Source organism: Lissotriton vulgaris, chromosome 5, assembly GCF_964263255.1.
Source record: "Lissotriton vulgaris chromosome 5, aLisVul1.2, whole genome shotgun sequence".
NCBI classification, from domain to species: Eukaryota; Metazoa; Chordata; class Amphibia; order Caudata; family Salamandridae; genus Lissotriton; species Lissotriton vulgaris.
The window spans coordinates 709,505,839-709,529,621 of NC_141693.1; the positions used below are offsets into that span (position 1 = coordinate 709,505,839).

At 47.8% G+C, this 23,783-nt stretch overlaps 1 protein-coding gene across 1 annotated transcript in view; it reads left to right on the top strand.

Moving 5' to 3' along the window:
- NRBF2 (nuclear receptor binding factor 2) overlaps positions 1–22,816 on the top strand; it is a 306,700-nt gene extending 283,884 nt beyond the window's left edge. The window contains exon 4 of the mRNA XM_086922137.1: positions 21,484–22,816. Within this exon, the coding sequence (XP_086778263.1) occupies positions 21,484–22,215 (732 nt within the window). The 3' untranslated portion in view covers positions 22,216–22,816. The remainder of the gene's footprint in view (positions 1–21,483) is intronic.
- Positions 22,817–23,783: the final 967 nt, after the last annotated feature.

The window sequence follows — 23,783 nt, forward strand, 5'->3', positions numbered from 1 at the left end:
GGTACAGCCCTCCAGGTTAAGGGTGCAAAGGGCATTGTGACAGTCCTGCACACCCTATCAATGAGTTGGGGTGATAGCAGTTGTGAGAAGTTGGCCTGATATGTGATGCCCACTATTCTAGTGGGCACCCTGTATCAGCCTACAACCATCACCATAAGGGTTGTTTACCTTATAGACCAGCTATCCTATTGGTAGCATGGACAAAGCAGTCTTAGGCTAATACTTCAGAGAGCATGTGAAGCCAATTGTTTTACCAATTATAATCCCTTGAATACCAAATGAAAGGACACCACACAAGGTATATATCAAATATATATATATATGTATTTATTACTAACACAACCCCCCTGCACTCTTTATGAGGTCAGAGTTCGAGATACAGCACAAGTTACTCAAGAAGCATACTATAAGTTGCACAAATACAATTCTGCCCTAGGGGCCTCAAGAACCATATACTAAGTAAGTGGTATAAGTACCACTTCAGGAAAGGTGAGTAGGCCTAGGAAATCGCTGGGGCTACACTGAACAACCAAAGGTTAGGAAGTAAAAGTCCCACAGGATGCGTGTGCAGTGTCTAAACACACACACGCGAGTTACCATAGACTTTCAATGGGAACGTAAAAGTTACAAAGTAGTAGGTTTCGGACACTTCCAGGTGAATTACGAGAAAACCCAGTTAAACTAGGACACGTGGATAGTTATTACCCACGGGAGCACTGGAGTACTCGAGTTACCTCACCCAGGGAAGCTGGGTGCATAGGTGTTCTTTCGTGTCTGGTTTCGTCGATCAATCCTATGGAGAGCTGCAAGAAAGTGCTGCAAGCGACCAGGAGGAAAGTGTCCGGATGGATCCAAGGGTGGATCGGAGCAGTGAAGAACCTGAAAGCAGAGGGGACAGAGTCTGGGTCACTAGCAAGTGACCGGGAAGGAACCAGGCGATGTCGAGATGCAATCAGTTGAGGAGATGAAGCTTGTGTCTGCAGCCACGTGGACCAGGAGGCGTCGACGACGACCAGGAGCTGGATATGGACTGTCCCACGAAGGATCTCGATGTTAGCAGTGTCGGTATCCGGATTGGACCCAACAAGCCTTAGCAAAGGCAACCCACGCAGGAAGGGAAGTTCGGCTTCTGTTCAGACCAGCAAGGTCTGGGGAGCTTCCCCTTTACAGGAAAGCAGGAGCAAGCCCGGAGCAACCAGGCAAGCGGTGATGTTTCACAAGGATGTCTTCAGGAGGGCCACTAGCCAACTGGCTAGCAACCGCGAAGACGCGTCAAGGAGAAATGCAGGCGCAGGCCCCATGCGGCACTAGTGGAGTGTGGAGGGCTAAGCTTCGGTGCACTTAATGCTCGGGGTTGGGGCTTCTCAATCCCCAATGCACAACTTCGAGGACGCCTCAGAAGCTGCACAGTTAGCAAAAAGCAGGTACTGGTGTCTGCCACGGGTCTCAGCTTTACTGTGGATGTGGGTCGGAGTCAGAGAAGTCTGGAAGTCCAGAGGCTGCGTCGCTAAGTCTTCGGGTTCCGGCGGGAGCGTTGACAAAGCAAACTGGCAAGTTACTGTTGGTGCCTGTTTGCACAGGGTGGTGACTCCTTGACCACAAGGGAGGTCTTCAGTCTTCCAGTCGAAATGGAACGTCGAAGGTCCAAGAGTTCGTTTCAGAGTTTCTTCCAGGATAATCTAATGTCTCTAGACACAGCTCCTATCTTTATACTAATCTAAGGGGCTGAATTTCCTGCTAGTCACAAACAAAAACAAGGGAACCCTACCCACTAAGGAACCAGGGTACGTATTTTATATCAAAAGAACATTGGTTCCAGTGGAACAATTGACAGTATATTTGATACTTACTGAACAATGTCTGATAATGGTATGAAGGTTCGAGGGTGCAAGAAGGAAAAACAAAAACTCATAACACCGATTTCAAAACCATCAGTTGTTATTCTTACACAAATTCAAAGAATATACAGTTAGCCTTGTATTATAATTTACATTAATGTGAAAGCTTTTCGAAGAGGTAGTCCCAGGTGTAAAGTGTGAACCGAAAGAGTGGTGAAAGCACACGAAAAGTGACAGCAAGTGACAATTATGTACACGGTTTCAACAGAGGTGTATTTACAAGGAAATGGGAGAATGACCATACAAACAATATTCAATAATATATGCAATGGCTATTCAATTCATAGGCATTGTTTAAAAGGTTCATTCCCAATAAGCGTCAACGGCGTTTCGACCCTTTACAGGATGGAGGGTCTCGTCAGGACAGGGACGGTGTGGGACATCTGTGGGGGTGAGAAAGGGGAGTGAGCTCCATGTGTAGAAAAGTGAATTTACAATTAGGACTGTATGGAACCGTAGGTGATTCAATCAAGGGCTCGTGGTGGAGTGGGTGCCAACCATGCGTGAGAGAAAAGGATTAAGTGTACTCACAGTGGACCCAGCCGGGTACTCTGGTACAGGGGAAGAAACAAAGAGGGTAAGAATCTAATCATGAAAGGTAGAGAAAAGCAACACGCTGCATGGACTGTTCCCATGAGGCACAGGGTCTAGACTGATTTGCATATGGCCATGTCTGAACTGGAGTGGTGGGGTGAGCAAAATAACGGATTAAACCTAGATCTGTGACTGGGAGTGAATGTTTTGCCATTGTGCAACGTTCCGTCCATCATCATGTGTGTTTTGCTGTTCGCCCTATGTGGGAAGGGTATGCCCAGACGTGGGTCCTGTGCTCACTACGCCACTGGAGCCAAGCTATCCTGGCAGATGACGGCTGATAGCCAGAAACACGTCCTAGGATGCTTGATTCCGGGCCAGGGAAGACATGGCTTGGCAGTTCGGGCTGGACTGTTCCCATGAGGCACAGGGTCAAGACTGATTTGCATATGGCCATGTCTGAACTGGAGTGGTGGGGTGAGCAAAATAACGTGGATTAAACCCAGATCTGTGGGGGGGGGGGGGGGGGGGGGGGAGGGGTGAATGTTTTGCCATTGTGCAACATTCCGTTTATCAATTGTTGTTTTTGCATTCCTCATGGGTACAGTCCAGCCCGAACTACCAAGCCAGGTCCTCCCTGGACCGGAAACCAGCATCCTGGGACCTGTTAGGGATTCAGTTCAAGGGCCAATGGTTTGTGGGCAAAGCACTCCCGTTTGGCTGCTCCATTTTGTGTGCTTTGTTTGAGTGCCTTAGCACATTTCTGCAGGAATTATTCACCTGGCACACAGGGGTGGAACACAGAACAGAATACCTAGATGATTTTTTCTTTGTAGGGGCAGCGGGGGATGTATGTATGTCTGTCTTGGGGGTTTTTCTGGCCCCAGAGAAAACAGTGGGACCTATGACAGTGTTGGCTTTTCTGGGGATCGTGGCTGATTTGGTGGCAGGGGAGGCCTGGCTGCCCAAGAATAAAAAGAACAGCAGGGATGTATATCGGACTTAGGGGTATCTCTGACCTCAGTGAAAACAGTGGGACCTATGACAGTGTTGGCTTTTCTGGGGATCTAGATTGGTTCGGTGGCAGTGCAGGGGAGGCCTGGCTGCCGCAGGATAACAAGGCCAAAATGTTGGCTCTATTGAACACAATTTTGTCTTAAAAGAAAGTTACGGTGAAAGAAGTGCAAATGCGTTTGGGAAACTTTAACTTCGCCTGTAGAGCAGGGAGAAATTTTTGCAGGCGTATAGGTCTGTCTCTTTCGGGGCTACCCTTCCCTCACCCTCATGCCAGGGTGGCAGCGGGATGCGCCAGTACCTGCGTATGTGAGAGGTCTTCTTACAATCCTTCGACAGTATTCCACTGGCATCCATGATGGACATGGACTATGATGTACACATTTTCTCTGATGCTGTAGGAGCTTGTGGGTTCGGCCTGTACTGGTAAGGCCACTGGTGTGCTGAGGAATGGAGGGAGAGTAGATGCAGCATAGCCTCTAGCAGGGAGAAGAACTCCAAAAAGGCAGTCATACCATGGGGTTCACAGCTGTACCACAGAATACTTTAAGGGTGGACAACATGTCATCGGTGCAGGTGGTCCATAGGCGGCCTTGCAAGGGAGCCACAGCTGTGGCAGCTGCTGCAAGTTTTTGTGTTGCATTGCCTTAAATTTGATACTGCTTTCAGAGCCCGGCATGTTCCCGGTGTGGACAATGACATTGTTGAGGCTTTGTCTTGTTTGGGGAGGTTCCATGGGCTGGCCACGGAGGCAGATCACGAGGAGACTCAGGTTTCACAGGAACTATAGTGTGTAGGAGAGAAAGGATTCTACACCTGGTAGCTAGGTCTTTAGCTCAGTCTACTAGTAGGGCATACCTCCATGCTTGGGAGGAGTTCCTGAAGGGTGAGACACAGAAGAGGAGCCATGAATGGGAGAGGGTGGAAGACGTTAGCCAGTTCATCATCTGTCTCATCGAGAATGGGAAGTCCAGAGTGACGATTTCAGGCAAAGTGGCAGGCATCGCCTTTATTTATGGGCAAGCTTTGGTGGTGGGTACTCCCTTGGTGTTGGAACTGGGGAAAAGAATCCTGGAGGGTTGGGCGAGGATAGACAGGCCCTGTGGGGCATAAGCGGCAGCCAGTGACGTTGGATATTCTTAAACAAGTGCTTCAGTCACTTCCAACCGTGTGCACTAATGGCAGAGATGCTGAATTATTTTCAGTAATCATGTCTTGGCTCTTCTTTGGGGCATTTCGGGTTTCAGAACTACTGGGGGGGGGGGGGTTTAGGGGAGCAGGGGGCTATGCTGGGTGTAGGTGCTTTTCCAAGCTAGTGGGGTACAGGTATACAAGTCCAAGAAAGACCAGAAGGCAGTGGGTAAATCAGTATTTTTGAAATCTTACCCGGTCGTGGCCGTTTGCCCGATACGTTTGGCAGAGTCTGCGCGGGGTAGGGCGGTTGACAGTGGGAACGTTTTCCAACACATGGATGGGAAGCCCATAAATGCTTTCGAGCTGTTAGCTGTGTTACACAAGACCTTTAAGTTTGTAGGCTTAGATACAGCCAGTTTGGGACACATTCTTTCAGGATTGGGGCAGCGCCAGAAGCCAGCAGACAAAGTTGGGGACCTAAATGAATAAGGCAACTGGGAAGATGGAATTCAGTTTGTATTAGGGGGTTGGGGCTGGAATGGACAGGGTATCATCTTTATTTCTTTTATTTTGGTTACTGGCACTTTGGAGATGGGAATGAAAATATGGATTGTGTGCCACTCATTCGTAAAGTGGGCAGAACGACATGCTAGGTCAAGCTTTCATGGTGTCAACCTGGGTTTCAATATGGACTTGTACTCAATTGCATGGATAGGAAAAGGCGGCATGGGATGTAAGGAGTTCATACCGTCTTTAAACAAGCATATGGGGGGCTGAAAAATATCCAGATGTGCTGGTCATCCATTTAGGGGAAAATGATCTAGTGGTTCAAAAGGGGTTAGCTTTAATAAAAGAGATGAAATGGGACTTTTGGCAGACTTGCAAGCTGTGGGCTGGCTGCCACACCATGGGAACAGAGTTTATACCCGGGAGAGTATGGCGGGCCGTAAAACCGTTGGCCATAGACAAAGCCAGGAAATAATTAAATAAAGAAATGAGGGCATTTTGCAGGGACAATGGAATTGGCAGGATACAACATTCGGGTTTGAGGATGTTGAATTTTTTTTTTAGAGGGGATGGGAATCACTTGTCTATCATGGGGATGGAGCTTTATCTGCTCCAGTTGAAGTTAGCGTTAGCCAATGTGTTGGGGGTCGAGTGAATAGAGACATTTCCGTTAATAGATCTGCGATTAACCAGGTAAGCGGGGGTCAGGGTCAGTAGGGTAGCTCCTCTCCCTGACCCTGGGTATCGGTGGGCTGAGAAGTTACCATGGTTTACAGAAGTGTGTCAGCAGCAGTTCAGGCTGAAGGGAAATGGGTAGGGAGTTCACGCCTGGATAACAAGAAGTTAATAGAATAGTAACTAAGTTCAATGAAGTTCATCAGGTAGTGAGGGGACTGTGTTTTAGAGGTCCCACTCTCCGTGGAGCAGCTCTGATGCAAGTATGTTATTCAAGTTTGAAGAGGTTATTGGGGGAGAGTTCATTTAGAGGTGGGGGTTAGTTTAGTGTAGGTGAGTAAAGATGTATAGTGTGGCTATAAATCAAATCAAATAAGCTTTATTCGATTTATCAGAAATCATAAAAGCGTACAAGTACAGTTTATACAATGAATCTAAAAACAATTTTCACATGAGCAAAGTTTAGAAAAAATAGTTAAAACATTTTTCCAAGGATTAAAAGTCTGCAGTAGACATTTAGACGAAAGGCCTCGTATTGCAGTATTTAGTTAATTTGAACGTGAGATACTTAAGTCATTGAGTTTCTGTATTTCATCACTGTCTTTAAAAAGCGAGAAACAACAAAGATAACATACTCATCATCTAGCAACAGTAATTTCAAATATGCAGTTTTACATGTTCTTATCCCTCAGCGTTTAAGTAGTGGTAAAAGGAACAGTTTCCTCGGGTTGGTGTAAAATTTACAAAAGAACATGATATGGATGTTACTTTGTGATGAATGATCATCGCATGGGCAAATTAGGTTCGAAGAGGCCCAATCGTTCCGTTTTGGCAAAGTGACCATGCGAAAGAAGATCCCTAAGCGCAGCCTAGTAAGGAGCATGCGAGGGTAGGGTGCAGTTTCAATCCTGAAATAAAGTTGTAGACCTTCGGTGAGGGTAATTTGCTGATAGCTCAGGGTAGTGCCTTTAAGTTTCTCAGTGTTCCATCTGGCACTTTCTAGGTGTGTAATTAAAAGTTTTTTGAGGGCCGGCCTAGACAAGGTTTCTAGAGTCTCTGGATCATCATAAAATTCGGGGTGTCCAATGTTAGAGAACATCGTCTGAACGTGTTGTAGCCATTTGACTTTTGATGCGCCATCCAAAGTCAAGCAGTCTTTGATGAGGTCTCTGTTCAATTGGCATTCCACTGTAGTCCAAATTTTATGCCAAAGCAGACAAGGTGATAACTTTATAATATCACTGAGGTATTTGAGGCCGGTCTCGATGTGGATCATAAAAGTCGAAGTGGTTTTGTGCACACCTAGTAAGTAGCAAATAAAAATGTTCTCGCAGGTTTGTAGTGAGGACACATTCTCGAAGCCCCATAGACCTGCTCCATAGGTGGCCGTCGCTATACACTTTGCCCGGTAGATCTGTAACATCTCAGTGATAGGTTTTCCTCCAATTTTGGCTGCGAAGGTTCGTAGGGCCCCTATGGCACGGCTGAAGGCGAGTTTCCTGGCTGATACTGCATGTTTCCACCTTCCTCTCCTATCAAAAACAACGCCCAGGTAGCAAAAGGTGTCCGTGATCGCAATTTTTTTCTGCTCCAGATATATTGAGCATTGTGGTCTCTTATTTTTTTGGGAGCAGGACATGGAGAAGGTTTTAGAGATATTCACCTTCAGGTTTCTTTTACCCATGTAGGATGAAAATTCAGTTACAGCTCTCTGCAAGCCTACCTTTGTCCTGGACATAATTGCCGCGTCATCGGCATATAAAAGAATGGGTACGGGCCTACCATTGACAGCTGGGTAATCGCTTGGCAAGTTTATTAGGTTCTCTGCGATGGAGTTTATGTAAAAACTAAACAGCAGGGGCGCAAGTATGCAGCCTTGCCTAACCCCTCTATTTATGGCAAATTTTTGAGTACATTGCCCCTGGGTCCCGAACCTCACTCTAGCCCCAGCATCTCTGTATAATTCTTTTATGAATGTGATAGTGGTTGGATCCACCCCAATGTGTTCCAATGTTGACCAAAGCTGCGCGTGGTCCACACAATCAAATGCGGAGCTAAGGTCAACAAAGGTTACGAACAGGTACCCTTTTTTGGCCTCAGTGTATTTAGAGACCAATAGAGACAGGTTTAAGCATTGTTCCTGTGTCCCCAATCCCTTTCGGAACCCATATTGAAGCTCCGAGATTACCTTTTTCTCTGCTTCCCAGTACTGAATCCTCTTAAGAACGATCCTTCCTGCGATTTTCATGAGTCCGTCCAATAGCGATATTGGACGGTAGCAAGCAGGATCGTCCCTGTTCCCCTTTTTAAAAATGGGCACTACAATTGCATCTGACCAGGTGTTAATAAAGCCACATTTGTTTCCCATATTTAATACGTTGGTTAACAGGGGAACCCAGAAGTCCAGATTTGATTTGTAGATGTCCACTGGGGTGTGATCAGGGCCGGGGGCTTTCCCTGACGGGCTTTCCCTAAGGGCATCTTCCACTTCTAGAGTGGTAAAAACCAGTTCAATTGGATAGGGGGATGCTGGGGGGGCGCTTAGCGGGTAATCCTCAGTTATTTTATCCAAGGATGAAGTCGCCTTATGTTGGTTCGGGGCGTCACCCTGGCTGTTGGTATAAAGGTTGCCATAATGTTCTACCCAGAGCTCTGCCGTTATTGCTACGTCTATGGAATTGTCACTATCTTTTGAGTTATATACAGATCTTATGACTTTCCAAAAGAGATTAGTGTCCTTATTCCTAGCGGCTTCCCCCAAGGCTTCCCAGGCCTCCTTCTTCATTGTTGCCCTCCGCTGGTTAATTGCCTGCTTATACTCTCGTCTCGCCTGGCAGATTTGAGCCCTGTCTTTTGGGATAGCAGATAAAGCTTTCTTTAGGTTTTTCAAAGCAGATGTACACCTGGAGTCAAACCACCCACGTGTGTGCTTCCCATTCTCTTTATAACTCCTAGTTAGAGCATCTTTTATGTGTCTCTGAATGTTAGAGAAGGCAGCCATGATGGCCTTTGGGTCAGTGTCTTCTTCTAAGCAGACAAATATGTCTGTGGAGCAGGACGATATGAAATTATGGAAGAAAGTTGTAGGGTTCATTTTCTCCCATTTTATTACATACCCATTGGTCTTAGTTAGGGTGACCTCAAGTGGATAAAGAACCCCGCTAGATTCCTTTACTTTCCCCTCTGTCAACTTTACCCCAAAGGTGATAGGATAATGATCGCTCATTGGGTCATCCCCAATTTCCCAGTAAGTTATAAAATTGGAGTTAGTGGGTGATATCAGTGCAAAATCGATTGTGGTTTCATAGCCTCTTCCATTATATGTTGGGGCAAAGGGAACCGGGGGGGAGCATGCCTGGTTGATAAATGTGAGGTCAAAAGTGAATATGATGTTGTTGAGAAGAGACCCCAGATTGGTGTGTGAGAAGTGCAAAGGACCATCCTCCCCGAGGTCTGAAAGGCCGCACAAACCTAACTCAGAAGACGGACAGATGGCACAATTGAAATCTCCTACCCACAGCACTATGTGGTCCCCCGTGCTTTGATCTCTCAGTTTGTGGATATGATGGATCATTTTGTTCAAGATCAATTCCACTTCCTTAGCTGGCATGTTATTATAAAAATTCACTAGTATCACCTTATGTGTAGTGCCCCATTTAAATAAAATAATTTGGAAGTACTGATCAGAATGGAAATTATATACTTTTACATCCCCTATATTCGAGATGTATATGCACAGACCCCCCTTATTGCGACCCTGGGGTGATGGAACAGCGGGTGAGTGAAATGTTCGGTAGCCCAGGATATGGGTTTCCTCTACAAGCCAGGTTTCTTTCAGGCAAAGGATGCCATGCTTCTGCACGATCTCCAGCCAAGGTTTGTGGGTGATCTTGCTACCCAAGCCTGCTACATTCCAGGATAGGAGAGAGTGCATTGAGTTTCTATTTTTCTGATAAAGGTGACCCTCGTTCCCCATTATATCTTTCGGATCTTGGGAGTGTGCCATCTCTATCTGTTGTGTGGCCTGTACAGGAAGGGCATGCTGTTCAGGGAAAGATTGGTCTACCCCCATTAGGCTTGAGTTTTTGTTAATGGGCAATAATTTATCGTTATTAATGGCATCCTTTGGGTGGTTATGGGCACTAGGAGGGATTGGAGGACCAGTAGTTCCCAGTCGGTTCGGTTCATAAACTTTATTCGACAGTTTTAAAAAACGTCATAAAAGTACACAAAATAAAATCGTACAAATATCACAACACTGGGAGAGTACATATCATCAAATGTGATTTCGAGAACATACAAAAGTCAATAAATGGGGAACACAGTAAAACCACTAAAAAACCATACTCTTCCTCAGAGCAACAGACTTCAGGATAAAAGTTGCAATAAAAAAACACAGATCCGGGCTAGCAAGCGAAAATAACAGTTTCATAGCATGTGAGGTAGAAAACACAGAGTATTTTTTAAACATCGGTTTCAGGTAGACAATTCGTAGGGCTTTAAAGAGGGGGCAAAATAACATGAAATGGATGGTACTTTGTTTGGTCAGTCCATCACATGGACAAGCAGAAATTGAATAATTTTTCATCTTTGGGAAGGCCACAAGAATGTGGACAATGCCAAGTCTAAGTCTGGATAGTACGAATTGATGAGATTGTCTATGGATTATTTTAAGGTAGGTCGGCAAACCAGGGCCATCATTCACATTGGAAAAATAGAAAGCATGGGTTGAATAATTGCATGTATCTGCTTTCCGTTTACCTAGTTTTACCCTCATGAATTCCTCTTTCAACCCCTTTTTGGATAAAGCAGTTGCAATCTCAGGATCTTTACATACATCCAAATGGAAAAGTTCCTTAAAAGTAGTAGTCACATACTTTATCCATGGTATATTCGCATATTTATCCAGTACCAGACTATCTTTGATAATGCACTTTGTAAAACTTGTTTCATCCTTCAGCCAGATAGACCTCCAAACCAGGAGAGGTCTCAATTCAATTAGATCGGCTATATGGTCCAACCTTAGTTCCTCGTGGGCCAGATAGTTTGATGCCGTAGGGGGTAGACAAAGTAACCGTTTCAGAAACAAATTTTCCGAAATTTGCAACTCTTTGTTAGACCCGTACCCCCATACCCCCGATCCATAGAGCGCTAAAGATAGACATCGGTGTTTATAAATATTTAACATTGCAGGAATCCTGCGGCTGCCCAATTTATTGGCAAAGCGAAAGACACCTAAAGAAGCCTTCCCCATCCTGGCTTTAATATTAGTATGTTCTGGTGCCCATGAGCCCTGACTGTTGAACGTAATGCCCAGATAACAAAAATTGTCTACTGCCTCGATTCTGTTATTTTTAAAATAAAAAGACTTGTGGTAATTCGACTTTTGGCCACAGACCATTGTAAATGTTTTGGTGTTATTAATTTTAAGTTTTTTACCCTGGATGAAGTCATAAAAACAATTCATTAGCCGCTGCAAGCCAATTGGAGTTCTGGATAATAAAACAGTGTCGTCCGCGTATAGCAACACTGGAATTGGTAAGCCCCCTGCTTGTGGTGCATCAGCCTGGACCTGTTTTAATTCATGTTCCATGGAATTAATAAAAAGAGAGAAAAGCAAGGGGGCCAGTACGCACCCCTGCCTAATGCCTGATTTTACCTTGATCTTGCTCGTGCACTCTCCGGCTGGACCATATCGAATCTGTGTGGACAAATTGGAATATAACCTAGCTAGGAAATGGATAATAGCCGGGGGTGCCCCCATATCAAGAAGGGTTGTCCACAACAGAGAATGATTCACCAGATCAAAGGCACTAGAGAGGTCCGCAAAACAAAGAAATAGGGAACCAGGTTTGGCGAAAGTATATTTACCTATTAAAAGATTAAGATTAATACATTGGTCAATGGTCCCCAAGCCCTTTCTAAAGCCATATTGTGATTGAGCCAGGATATTATTATCAGACGCCCACTCCTCCAAGCGTAACAATAATACTCTGCTCATAATTTTAAGGGAGGAGTCTAGAAGGGAAATGGGGCGATAGTTTTTGGCCTCCCCTCTGTCTCCCTTCTTGTAAATCGGGATGATAATGGATTCGCTCCAAGTTGCTGGGGTAGAGATATCAGTGGCAGCATTGAAGACCTGGGTCAAAAGGGGGCTCCAGAGGGCCAAATCATGTTTATATATATCTACCGGGACCCCATCTGGTCCTGGGGCTTTCCCTCCTTTACTAGATTTAATTGCCATGTCCACTTCTCGAATGGTGATTCCCAAAGGCTGTGAACGCCACTGAGAATTCGTGTGGGTATTATCATAAGTCTCCTCAGGTGGATCGAAGATTCCTGAAAAATATTTGACCCAGCTCTCTTCACTAACTAGTGCGGTAAGTACTGGGAAATCATCATTCTGGAGGAATGGGGCATTAATAGTACTCCAGAACAGTTTGCAGTCCCGAAGGGCTGCGGCACAGTCCAAATTATCCCAGGCTTGTTCTCGGAGTTCGTTTTTCCTACGTTTGAGTTCTATGTTATAGGTTGACCTTAGGGTTTTGATTTTTTCCCTATCTCTTGGGAGATTTGACAGTGCTTGCTTAAGGGTTTTTAGCGCTGTGGTGCAAGCGCGGTCAAACCAGCCGATCTTACCCCGTTTAGATGTAATTTTATTATTGGTAAAAATTCCATTAATAATAGTGCCAAGATCCTCAAAATCCGTTATAATGCCCGTAAGAGGGGCATTGACTTCCAAACAGCGGAGTATCTGTTTAAAGCCGCCTACCACAACTGTGCTATGTAATTTTTCAGATTTTTCGGTACACCACTTTATCCTGGTTCCGTTTGGCCTACTTGGGACGATATTGTCGACAACCCTGCCTGTGGGCATAATTTTCGGGCCCCACATAAGAATATGCATAGTTAGGGCATTATGATCGCTCAGACAAAAATCCTTGGTAATTGGCACTGTACAAAATGGCACCAAAAGGGTTGAGATCAACAAATGGTCAATGACCGACTCAGCGTCCCTCCCTCTAAATGTTGGAACAATATTGCCCATAGTGTCGAGGGCTGGTTGGTGAATAACTAAATCAAATTTTAACATGAGGCCATTAAGGGCGGTCCCATATAGGGAGTGTTGAAAATGTGCTAGGTTCCCCCCCGATACCCCATCAAATCCACAGACTGGGGTTAAAGAGTGCGGACATGTTCTAATATTGAAGTCCCCACCCCATATGATGTCATAGAATGAGTGGGGTTTGTTACAGATTTTATTTAAGAAGGCTTCCAGTTCATCCACAACCAGACTACTATTAGGGTCAAATGTATTGTTGTAGTGATTGATCAATAAGATGTTCCTGCCCTTTTTAGCTTTTAGTTCTAAAATTTGCGAATGTGTGCCCACAGTTGAATAAGTACCAACAGTTATCGGTAGATCAACCGATAACAGGACAAGCAGGCCCCCTTTTGCCCTCCCCATAGCAGATTCCTGGGCAACACAATTGTAAGAAACAAAACCATCGATATAAATTTCTGTAGTGGACCATGTTTCCTGTAAACATAAAATGTCAAACCCAATAATTAGATCCCTCCATCCTAGAGCTGAGGCTTTCTGTCGCCAGCCAGCTATATTCCAGCTCACCATGGAATACCCTTGATCACTAGAGGGAGATGGCTCTTCTAGGGGGGAGATCACAGTACATCCTTTATCATCAATAACCTCTACATGAGGTGAAAAGTTAGGCTCGTTTGATTTATCAAGAGTTAGGGGGGTTATATTATCTCTCATTACTGGAGGGGTGTGATATTCCACAATGACTACGCTATCCACAGGGTTAGTCACGTCGGGTAGAGGGGGGGCAATAGTTTGGGCATTGGATAGTCAGTCGACTCCTTCAAGCCCATCAAGACAACCATATCGATTATAATCCCAGAAGATGTTCTGCGGGGTCTGGAATGGGGGCATTCTGGGGTGGATTGGACGAAATGGCCTACCTCTACGTTCGACCCTAGTCCACTCGTTACTTCCATCATAGTACAAGGGGTTAGACGGTGGTGGGAAGAAAAAAGAAACAGGGAGGGTCTGGATAGTGGAATCAGATGACCTATTAACACCCGCACATATGTAGGATACTGTGCGTGGGTCTCTAAAACTGACAGTGATACAATCTCCCTTGATAGATTTGGGGGTTTTACCGATCCATGGTACCCTCCGTACCATGATGACTTCATTGTGCAGATGTGCCGGCAAGGGGCGGTTCCAATTAAGCCATTTAATAACTTGATTTTTGAGGGAATTGAAAGTTTCGGTTTCACCCCTGGCTAATGGAGGTGCACCTGCCAGGATTACCATAAATCGGTTAGCCTCCGGTGGGAGGTTGGGCCGTCTCGTTCTTGGGGTTTTAGGATCTTCTGGTTGTGGCCCTTGGGTGTCCAGAGACATAAGTGCGGGTGGGATTTGCAAACCTTGAGGGGGACCTTGAGTAGACTGTGGGACAACTTGGCTAATCGTGCTAGAGGCTTTGGGAGCAGGTTGTGTGCTTGCGGCCATGGAAACAGGAATTTGGGGCACAATAGCCGGTGGGATAATTTGGAGAGAGGGCAAACTAGGAGGAGGGCCAGAACTATTAGACTTGGTAGAATTAGCTAAAAGTATGGCAGTTGATTTTTCTATATTAGACATTCTGAAATCAAGCCTATCTAGTTTGGCCTCTAGAGGAAAAATTATCGATTTAAGTAGGGTTACTAATTTATCCATAGACATATCATTATTGGGTGAGCTACCTTCCCCGTTAGAATTCAGCAATAAAGGTGCTCCGTCTATTCTAACTGTTCTAGCTATTTTAGGTGTCCTCCCAGTAGTTTTTCCCTTACAGTTATATTGTCTCTTCCGTTTCTTGGTGGCCCCTTCATTCCCCCCCTGGGTTGTAGCGATAGTAGAATTCCCATCATTAACAACAGCAGAGGATACTTTAGCACATTCAGATATATGGCTAGAATCAGCTATTGTGATGGAGGGGTTGGATATAATAGTAGAATCTAAGCTTGGCGGGGCGGCTGAGTCTGGGAGCGAAAATAGGGCATCCGACAGAGGCAAGCAGTCAGAAGGTCTTTCAGGAGTTTTGGCATTAGCTATAGGGCCCATACTCGAGCGTTTGAGAGTCATTAGCTCCTTAGACAGTCGTTTCTCCAGGGTGATAATTTCTTTGTCAATAATGTTGTTAGCCCTAGTGAGAAACTTTTCCATACCTCCAGCGGCAGTTTGGGATCCTCCAGCCAGCGAAGATTTGCTCCTCGTTTCCCGGCCAACCATGGTCCACAGACAATCAGGCAGCGGGGAGTGTCAGGGGGGTAGCCCGGTCCGGGCACTGCCGGTCACGAACGGGCACAAACGGGCCCGCTCTTGGCCCGGTCTTCGCCCGCTTCGTCGTCCGCGCGCGTCCCGCGTACGCGTACCAGGCGGGGTTGATATAGAGGAGGAGGAGGAGAGAAGGGGGCGGGAAGAGGAACCAGGTGCGCGCGATGGACGGCGCTAGCACTTCTGGACCTCGCAGTCCCGCTCCCGAGGCTGATGCTGGTTTCCGGCTCTCCCCCTAGCGTAGTGACCGAGCCGATGTGCTCCCAGGTCAGAGGGTAGGAGGAATCAAAGGCTCCGCTGTACTTCGAGCCCCCAGAGCGTCCACAGGCACAGGACAAGTGACTCCACGCAGTTCGAGCGGCACCCGCGTCAGCGGGGGCCGCGAGGCGTTTTGAAGGTGTCCAGCAGCACAGAGGGAGAAGGGGGCGGGAAGAGGAACCAGGTGCGCGCGATGGACGGCGCTAGCACTTCTGGACCTCGCAGTCCCGCTCCCGAGGCTGATGCTGGTTTCCGGCTCTCCCCCTAGCGTAGTGACCGAGCCGATGTGCTCCCAGGTCAGAGGGTAGGAGGAATCAAAGGCTCCGCTGTACTTCGAGCCCCCAGAGCGTCCACAGGCACAGGACAAGTGACTCCACGCAGTTCGAGCGGCACCCGCGTCAGCGGGGGCCGCGAGGCGTTTTGAAGGTGTCCAGCAGCACAGAGGGAGAAGGGGGCGGGAAGAGGAACCAGGTGCGCGCGATGGACGGCGCTAGCACTTCTGGACCTCGCAGTCCCGCTCCCGAGGCTGATGCTGGTTTCCGGCTCTCCCCCTAGCGTAGTGACCGAGCCGATGTGCTCCCAGGTCAGAGGGTAGGAGGAATCAAAGGCTCCGCTGTACTTCGAGCCCCCAGAGCGTCCACAGGCACAGGACAAGTGACTCCACGCAGTTCGAGCGGCACCCGCGTCAGCGGGGGCCGCGAGGCGTTTTGAAGGTGTCCAGCAGCACAGAGGGAGAAGGGGGCGGGAAGAGGAACCAGGTGCGCGCGATGGACGGCGCTAGCACTTCTGGACCTCGCAGTCCCGCTCCCGAGGCTGATGCTGGTTTCCGGCTCTCCCCCTAGCGTAGTGACCGAGCCGATGTGCTCCCAGGTCAGAGGGTAGGAGGAATCAAAGGCTCCGCTGTACTTCGAGCCCCCAGAGCGTCCACAGGCACAGGACAAGTGACTCCACGCAGTTCGAGCGGCACCCGCGTCAGCGGGGGCCGCGAGGCGTTTTGAAGGTGTCCAGCAGCACAGAGGGAGAAGGGGGCGGGAAGAGGAACCAGGTGCGCGCGATGGACGGCGCTAGCACTTCTGGACCTCGCAGTCCCGCTCCCGAGGCTGATGCTGGTTTCCGGCTCTCCCCCTAGCGTAGTGACCGAGCCGATGTGCTCCCAGGTCAGAGGGTAGGAGGAATCAAAGGCTCCGCTGTACTTCGAGCCCCCAGAGCGTCCACAGGCACAGGACAAGTGACTCCACGCAGTTCGAGCGGCACCCGCGTCAGCGGGGGCCGCGAGGCGTTTTGAAGGTGTCCAGCAGCACAGAGGGAGAAGGGGGCGGGAAGAGGAACCAGGTGCGCGCGATGGACGGCGCTAGCACTTCTGGACCTCGCAGTCCCGCTCCCGAGGCTGATGCTGGTTTCCGGCTCTCCCCCTAGCGTAGTGACCGAGCCGATGTGCTCCCAGGTCAGAGGGTAGGAGGAATCAAAGGCTCCGCTGTACTTCGAGCCCCCAGAGCGTCCACAGGCACAGGACAAGTGACTCCACGCAGTTCGAGCGGCACCCGCGTCAGCGGGGGCCGCGAGGCGTTTTGAAGGTGTCCAGCAGCACAGAGGGAGAAGGGGGCGGGAAGAGGAACCAGGTGCGCGCGATGGACGGCGCTAGCACTTCTGGACCTCGCAGTCCCGCTCCCGAGGCTGATGCTGGTTTCCGGCTCTCCCCCTAGCGTAGTGACCGAGCCGATGTGCTCCCAGGTCAGAGGGTAGGAGGAATCAAAGGCTCCGCTGTACTTCGAGCCCCCAGAGCGTCCACAGGCACAGGACAAGTGACTCCACGCAGTTCGAGCGGCACCCGCGTCAGCGGGGGCCGCGAGGCGTTTTGAAGGTGTCCAGCAGCACAGAGGGAGAAGGGGGCGGGAAGAGGAACCAGGTGCGCGCGATGGACGGCGCTAGCACTTCTGGACCTCGCAGTCCCGCTCCCGAGGCTGATGCTGGTTTCCGGCTCTCCCCCTAGCGTAGTGACCGAGCCGATGTGCTCCCAGGTCAGAGGGTAGGAGGAATCAAAGGCTCCGCTGTACTTCGAGCCCCCAGAGCGTCCACAGGCACAGGACAAGTGACTCCACGCAGTTCGAGTAGTTCCCAGTCAATCCACCTGATCTAGACACTCAAACCTATTCATAGTAGGTGCTCCTTCCCACCAGTTGTTAGTGGGTTGCCAGCCGTGCCCCTGGCCTTTCCATCTGCGATTGTGGGCTATTGAACAGGCCCCAGGTAGCTCTGCAGTCTGTTTAGGCGGGTAAAAGAAGGTAAGGGGTCTGGTGACAATAGATTGGTCAGTATCATATGGATCCCATGTAGTGATGAGTTGGGCTGTATGGGGGTCTGCAAATGAGACCACAATGCAGTCTCCAGGTATGGATTTGTGAGTGCGACCCACCCATGGGACTCGCCTGACCATTAGGACCCTGCTCCTGGTGGTGTTAGGGAGCTGCCTGTTGACGTTAAGCCAATAGATCACCTTGTTCTTTAGAGACCACTGGGTCTCCACAGAATGAGGATCGAGTGGAGGTACCCCAGCCAGGATGACAACATAGGGCCTGGCATCAGGGGGGAGATCGATATAGCCCCCACGAAAGTTCTGGTGACTTTGGTGTTGGTTAGCTGTACGCTGGGGAAGAGGGCTTGTAATCTTATTCGCCTTGTGGGCTCCCCTAGGAATAGTTTTGGGCTGTGTCTGTTTTTTGGAGGCTTTTATCTCTGATTTTGGTAGGTTTGATGTGGGGGGAACAGAAACGTTTGAAATTGTCCGAGGTTTGGGAATTGGAGTAGATTTTGGTAGTGGAGGGGGCAGAGCTGGGGGCAAAATTGGATGAGCAGTGGAAGCAGCGTTAGGATCTGGAGCCGGTTGGATGCCATCATTGCCGTCCTGGGGGACACCCTCAGCGATACGGGGATATGTGGCTTCCAGTTGTTTTAAGCTAAGAGTGGCCAGGGATACTAAGGTCTTATCCATCTCGAGAAGATGATTCTCAATACGTGAAAGTCTGAGTTCCAAAGGTGACAATAGTTGTTTTAAAGTAACCCAGACTGTATTGAGAAAGTCTTCGTCGTCACCCGCCTTTTCCATATCCCTCCCTGACTCGCTTTGCCCTCCCCCTTTTAAGTTATCGCCACAGACAGGGAGGTCCTCTGAAGTAGGGGCAGGAGCGATGTTAGGATGGCTGTGTTCGCTATCACCCCCTGTTAGCTGGGTGACCGAATTAGATATTTGTGTGAGCTCCCCTGTGTTTGATAGTGTTCTTCTGTGATTGAAAAACTGCTGCCTTGCAATTTTTGCTTTTTTGCGGGCGTAAGCAGATCTTGCGTTATTTTTCTTTTCAGGGCTGGGCCATCTAGATTTTTGCTTTTGACTACAGAGATGGGGGGGGGTCAGGGCTGTCCGGCAGAATGATGGTAATTCCAGGTCCGGTGGGCACATGTCCCTCAGAAGGTTTAGGGGGCATGGAGGTTAAAGTGAATATGGGCTCTGATGGGAGGGGAGAGGAAGGGGGAGGATGGTGAATGTCGGCATGAATTATCAGAGGGAGAGGGCGTGAAGCGTGTTGTGGAGATGGAGCAGACGCAATTTTTCCCAAGGAAGATTTTTTGGAATTTGCGAAGGTTTGGGAAAGCCTACGCGCAGCATCTAGCTCAATTGAAACCCTCTTCTGCATTTTAGTAATTTCGGCGTCAATTGCTAAATTTGTTTTTACAAGGAAATCATCCAAAGTCCCACTTGGCTTGTTCAACCCCATTGCAGTCTTGCTGCGACTGCCCCGTGTACACATGGTGTGTGACAATTACAGTTCCGGAAGTGTACTCACTGGTATCGATGTGCAGGCAAAAAGGCACGAACCAAGGGGGGTGGGCCAGGCCAGTCCTCTTAGGCCTCGAACGGCCTCAAACGGTTCCGCCCTTGTCCCGGGACGCTCCCGCTTAGCGGGTACTAACCATCCCTTAAGTAGGTAGTCCGTAAGATTGCAGGCGGGGCGTGTTGGCCAGGGAGAGCGGCCAGGTGACGAGAGGCGCGGTGTGCAGGGGCTTCTGGGATTCGAAGTCCTGCCCCGCACGCTCGCAGCCCTGGACCTTCCCACGCAGCAGCAATCAGCCTCCCCTGTGGCTCTGGTGCGCAGCGGGACCCGCGAAGAGGGTTCCGCAAGTTGTAAGGCAGATAGAAGGGGTCCAACAAAGTCCTTGACCCTCAACAAACGGTCGGCAACAGGTGCAAAGGTATCCCACGACGGTCAATCCTCACGAGCCTTTTGAAGGTTGCAGGTGGGGCGTGTTGGCCAGGGAGAGCGGCCAGGTGACGAGAGGCGCGGTGTGCAGGGGCTTCTGGGATTCGAAGTCCTGCCCCGCACGCTCGCAGCCCTGGACCTTCCCACGCAGCAGCAATCAGCCTCCCCTGTGGCTCTGGTGCGCAGCGGGACCCGCGAAGCGGGTTCCGCAAGTTGTAAGGCAGATAGAAGGGGTCCAACAAAGTCCTTGACCCTCAACAAACGGTCGGCAACAGGTGCAAAGGTATCCCACGACGGTCAATCCTCACGAGCCTTTTGAAGGTTGCAGGCGGGGCGTGTTGGCCAGGGAAAGCGGCCAGGTGACGAGAGGCGCGGTGTGCAGGGGCTTCTGGAATTCGAAGTCCTGCCCCGCACGCTCGCAGCCCTGGACCTTCCCACGCAGCAGAAATCAGCCTCCCCTGTGGCTCTGGTGCGCAGCGGGACCCGCGAAGCGGGTTCCGCAAGTTGTAAGGCAGATAGAAGGGGTCCAACAAAGTCCTTGACCCTCAACAAACGGTCGGCAACAGGTGCAAAGGTATCCCATGACGGTCAATCCTCACAAGCCTTTTGAAGGTTGCAGGCGGGGCGTGTTGGCCAGGGAGAGCGGCCAGGTGACGAGAGGCGCGGTGTGCAGGGGCTTCTGGGATTCGAAGTCCTGCCCCGCACGCTTGCAGCCCTGGACCTTCCCACGCAGCAGCAATCAGCCTTCCCTGTGGCCCTGGTGCGCAGCGGGTTCCGCAAGTTGTAAGGCAGATAGAAGGGGTCCAACAAAGTCCTTGACCCTCAACAAACGGTCGGCAACAGGTGCAAAGGTATGTGTGGCTATAGTTTTGTAATGCAAAGGCCCAGGTTATGTTGTAATGTGCACCTGTTTCAATAAAGTGGCCTTTTTCACACAACCAGTGTGCCGGTTGTTCTCCAAATGTATGCCAGCTCAACCACGTGGCTGTCTTCATTAATTAGCCAGGCTACTACTAAGTAGTAGAATATGGTCTAACTACTAGTGCAATCACTAAGGGCTAGATGGAAGACCATTCCAATTTGAAAGTCACAAATTGAGTCATTTTTGCGACTTGCAAATTGGAATTTACAACAGTATCTCAGACACTGTTTGCGATTTCTAATAGGGTTGCAAATTGCCTGCCTCAATAATATTCATGACGCAGCTGCGCTTTGCGACCCCCATTGGGAATGGCTAGCACTCCCTGTGATGGTGGCCTGCTGGGGTCAGCAGACCAACATGTCTGTGATGGCTTTTTAAATAAAGCAGTTTTTTAAAAAAAAAATGCAGTCCGCTTTCCGTAAAGGAAAACTCGATGCATTTAAAAAAGGAAAATTAAACGTTTCTGTTTCATATTTCAAGAGTAGGCAGTGGTCTGTGGGACCACTGCCTGCTCTTAAAAAAAATGTTTACTGACAGTCACAAAGAGGAAGTGGTCCCATGGGGTCCCCTTCCCGTTTGCAGGTGGATTACCACCCATTTGAAATAGGTGATAAAATGCAGTGTTTTGGGGCTGCAAAACAATCTTACGTTGATCTGGGACTCGCTATTTGGAAGGGACGCCATTGGTACGCCACTTCCTAAAAGCCAGTTGTAAACCATATTTTGCGAGTCGGTAATAGGTTACCGACTTGCAAAATAGGGTTTGTAAATGGGGCAGACTTTTTTTGGGGCTGCAAATGGGCCGTTTTCCAGTTTATTACCTCAAAAAAAGGTTGTACATCTGGACCTAAAATCAGTAACACCTACTACACACGTGCATATGTACTACACCATGTTTGTTTCCCAGATTACTTTAATGTATCTCCATTTTTCCCTTTTCAGGCTCTGCTATCGTTGAATTTGCAGAAGGATATTCACATGAAGCAACAGTTGCTCATTCGAGAAAAAGGGAAACGAGCTAAAAGAGAAGAGTGGATTAGAACCGAGAAGAGTGCTGCAGCTACAATTAAAGATCTCACAACACATCTCCAGATGTCTTACAAACCATTCGTAAAAAAGTGTGAAGGTCAGAGTAGACTTGTCTCTCTTCACAAGCAGAGCCCTACTACGGCAGCATGTTTCCAGAAGCATCAGAGTATGTCTGAAAGAGAGTCAGACTCATTATTGTATTTGCTTCAGAAACGGAAAGCAACATCTGAAACATGTGTTGAAACCAGAACTCCAAAGGATGACAAAATAAAACTAGAAGAGCAGTCAATCAAAATTGTAGAACTGAATCAACTAATTAATATCCTTCTAGCTGAAAACGAAAGATTAAAGGAAGAGAATGAACAATTGAGAGCAGAAACGTCTAAACTACAAATAGCTCCACTGGAAAGGGAGTTAGATGTAGATGCTGACTTTGTTGAGAAGTCAGAGTTGTGGAGTCTTCCACAACCTTCAGAAAATTCTACCAACTCTGTCTCTACTTGGCAGAAGTTTGGGTCAGATGAAAGGAAGACCAAAAACATTTCAATACCCAGTCTTCCTTTTGAAAGTCCATTACCTGATCTTCCCCCACTTGAGCTCCCAGAAGATCTAGACTGTCAATTAAAAGGACTAATGGACAATTAATTAATCACTGTAAGATGTATTGCAATTAATATGAGTAAGGGAAGAAATATCAAGCAACAAGTTGCAGAACCAGGATGACACTCTGTAAATGCATGTTTGCATTTGGGATTTTTTTTAATAATGTTTAAAACTTTGTATATTGTTGAAATGGTCTGTAAACTTGCAGAACGTTTCTTGTAGTCTTAGTGCTTGGGCTTTACTTTTTGTATTGTATATATTCATAGACCAAATCAGGATCTAGAAATAAAGTGGGTTCATTGCAGCATATAAGGCACCCTACGGATCACCATAAATAAACAATACTATAAATAGGTTTACTGGAAAAAGTAGGCAATATGAACCTTTAAGTTGAATATATGCTAAATTGTGTTTTTGTTAGTTTAAAGGTATGGATTAAAATGCTTACACTCCTCTATGAATGTGTTAGTTGTGATGCATGCTTCACTCCTAATGTTGACCTCACAACCAGATGGTGTATTTTTTAGAAACTACTTTTTAATTAAACAATCATTTATCGGTTCAGTTATGATAATATGAGTTGGCAAAATTGAAATTGTTTTCTGATAATTGCCTTAATGTATTAAAGAATGTATACAAATGACATTGTCCTATACAAAAAATTATGTTTTCTCAGATTTTAGGGTGCTTATATATGAGTAATGTAAGCTCAGAGGATGTAATTGAGGAGAAAGGTGACAACTAATGGCTGAAACCTTCTGAGATGCTGGAAGTCTGTACAGCAGCGTGGAAACTGGACCCTAAATTGGCGTGGTGCCGCCAATCGCAGAGAAGATTTGCTTTTGGTTTGGCAGCCACAAGAGCGGCCTATGAGTAAGTGACAGTTGATGGATTAGACTTCCCAGGAGCTTCAGGATCCCTGCGCAATAGCAGCAAAATGGAGTTCCTAACAGCCTAATTCATGAAGCCTTAATCGGCTCGCAAAGGGCCAGATTCTGAGAATCTGGCCCTTCGCGAGTGCGATGTTTGCATTTGGGATTCAACATCCCAAATGCAAAAATCGCTATTTGCTAATTCGCATATTTGCGAGGATTTACATTTAAGGAATCTCTATTTGAGATTCCTTAAATGTAATTCATCATCCATTTTACAATAGCGAAATTGCAATTTCGGGCCGCAATTTACCGCGAGGTCAAACCTCGTGGTAAATTGCGAAAACTCAGAAAAATGCATTTAAATGCATTTTTCTGAGTTGCACGTTACACACACACACATGTCCTTTGGACATGTGTGTGTGCAACACCTGTGTTAATTTCCATTGCAGGGGTGCCCTTTGGACACCCCTGGCACCCTTGTACTCGCAATCTCATTTGCGATTAGCTAATTGCTAATCGCAAATGAGGAATGACTCCCCATGCATTCCTATGGGCCTTTTGGCCCATAGGAATGCATGGGGAGTTATTCCTTATTTGCGATTAGCAATTAGCTAATCGCAAATAAGGAATCAGTGGGAATCGCGATTAATATTGCGATTCCTACATGAATACCGTTTTGCGAGTCTCAAATAGTGATTCCTTATGATTCGCTATTTGAGCCTCGCAAAACGGCCC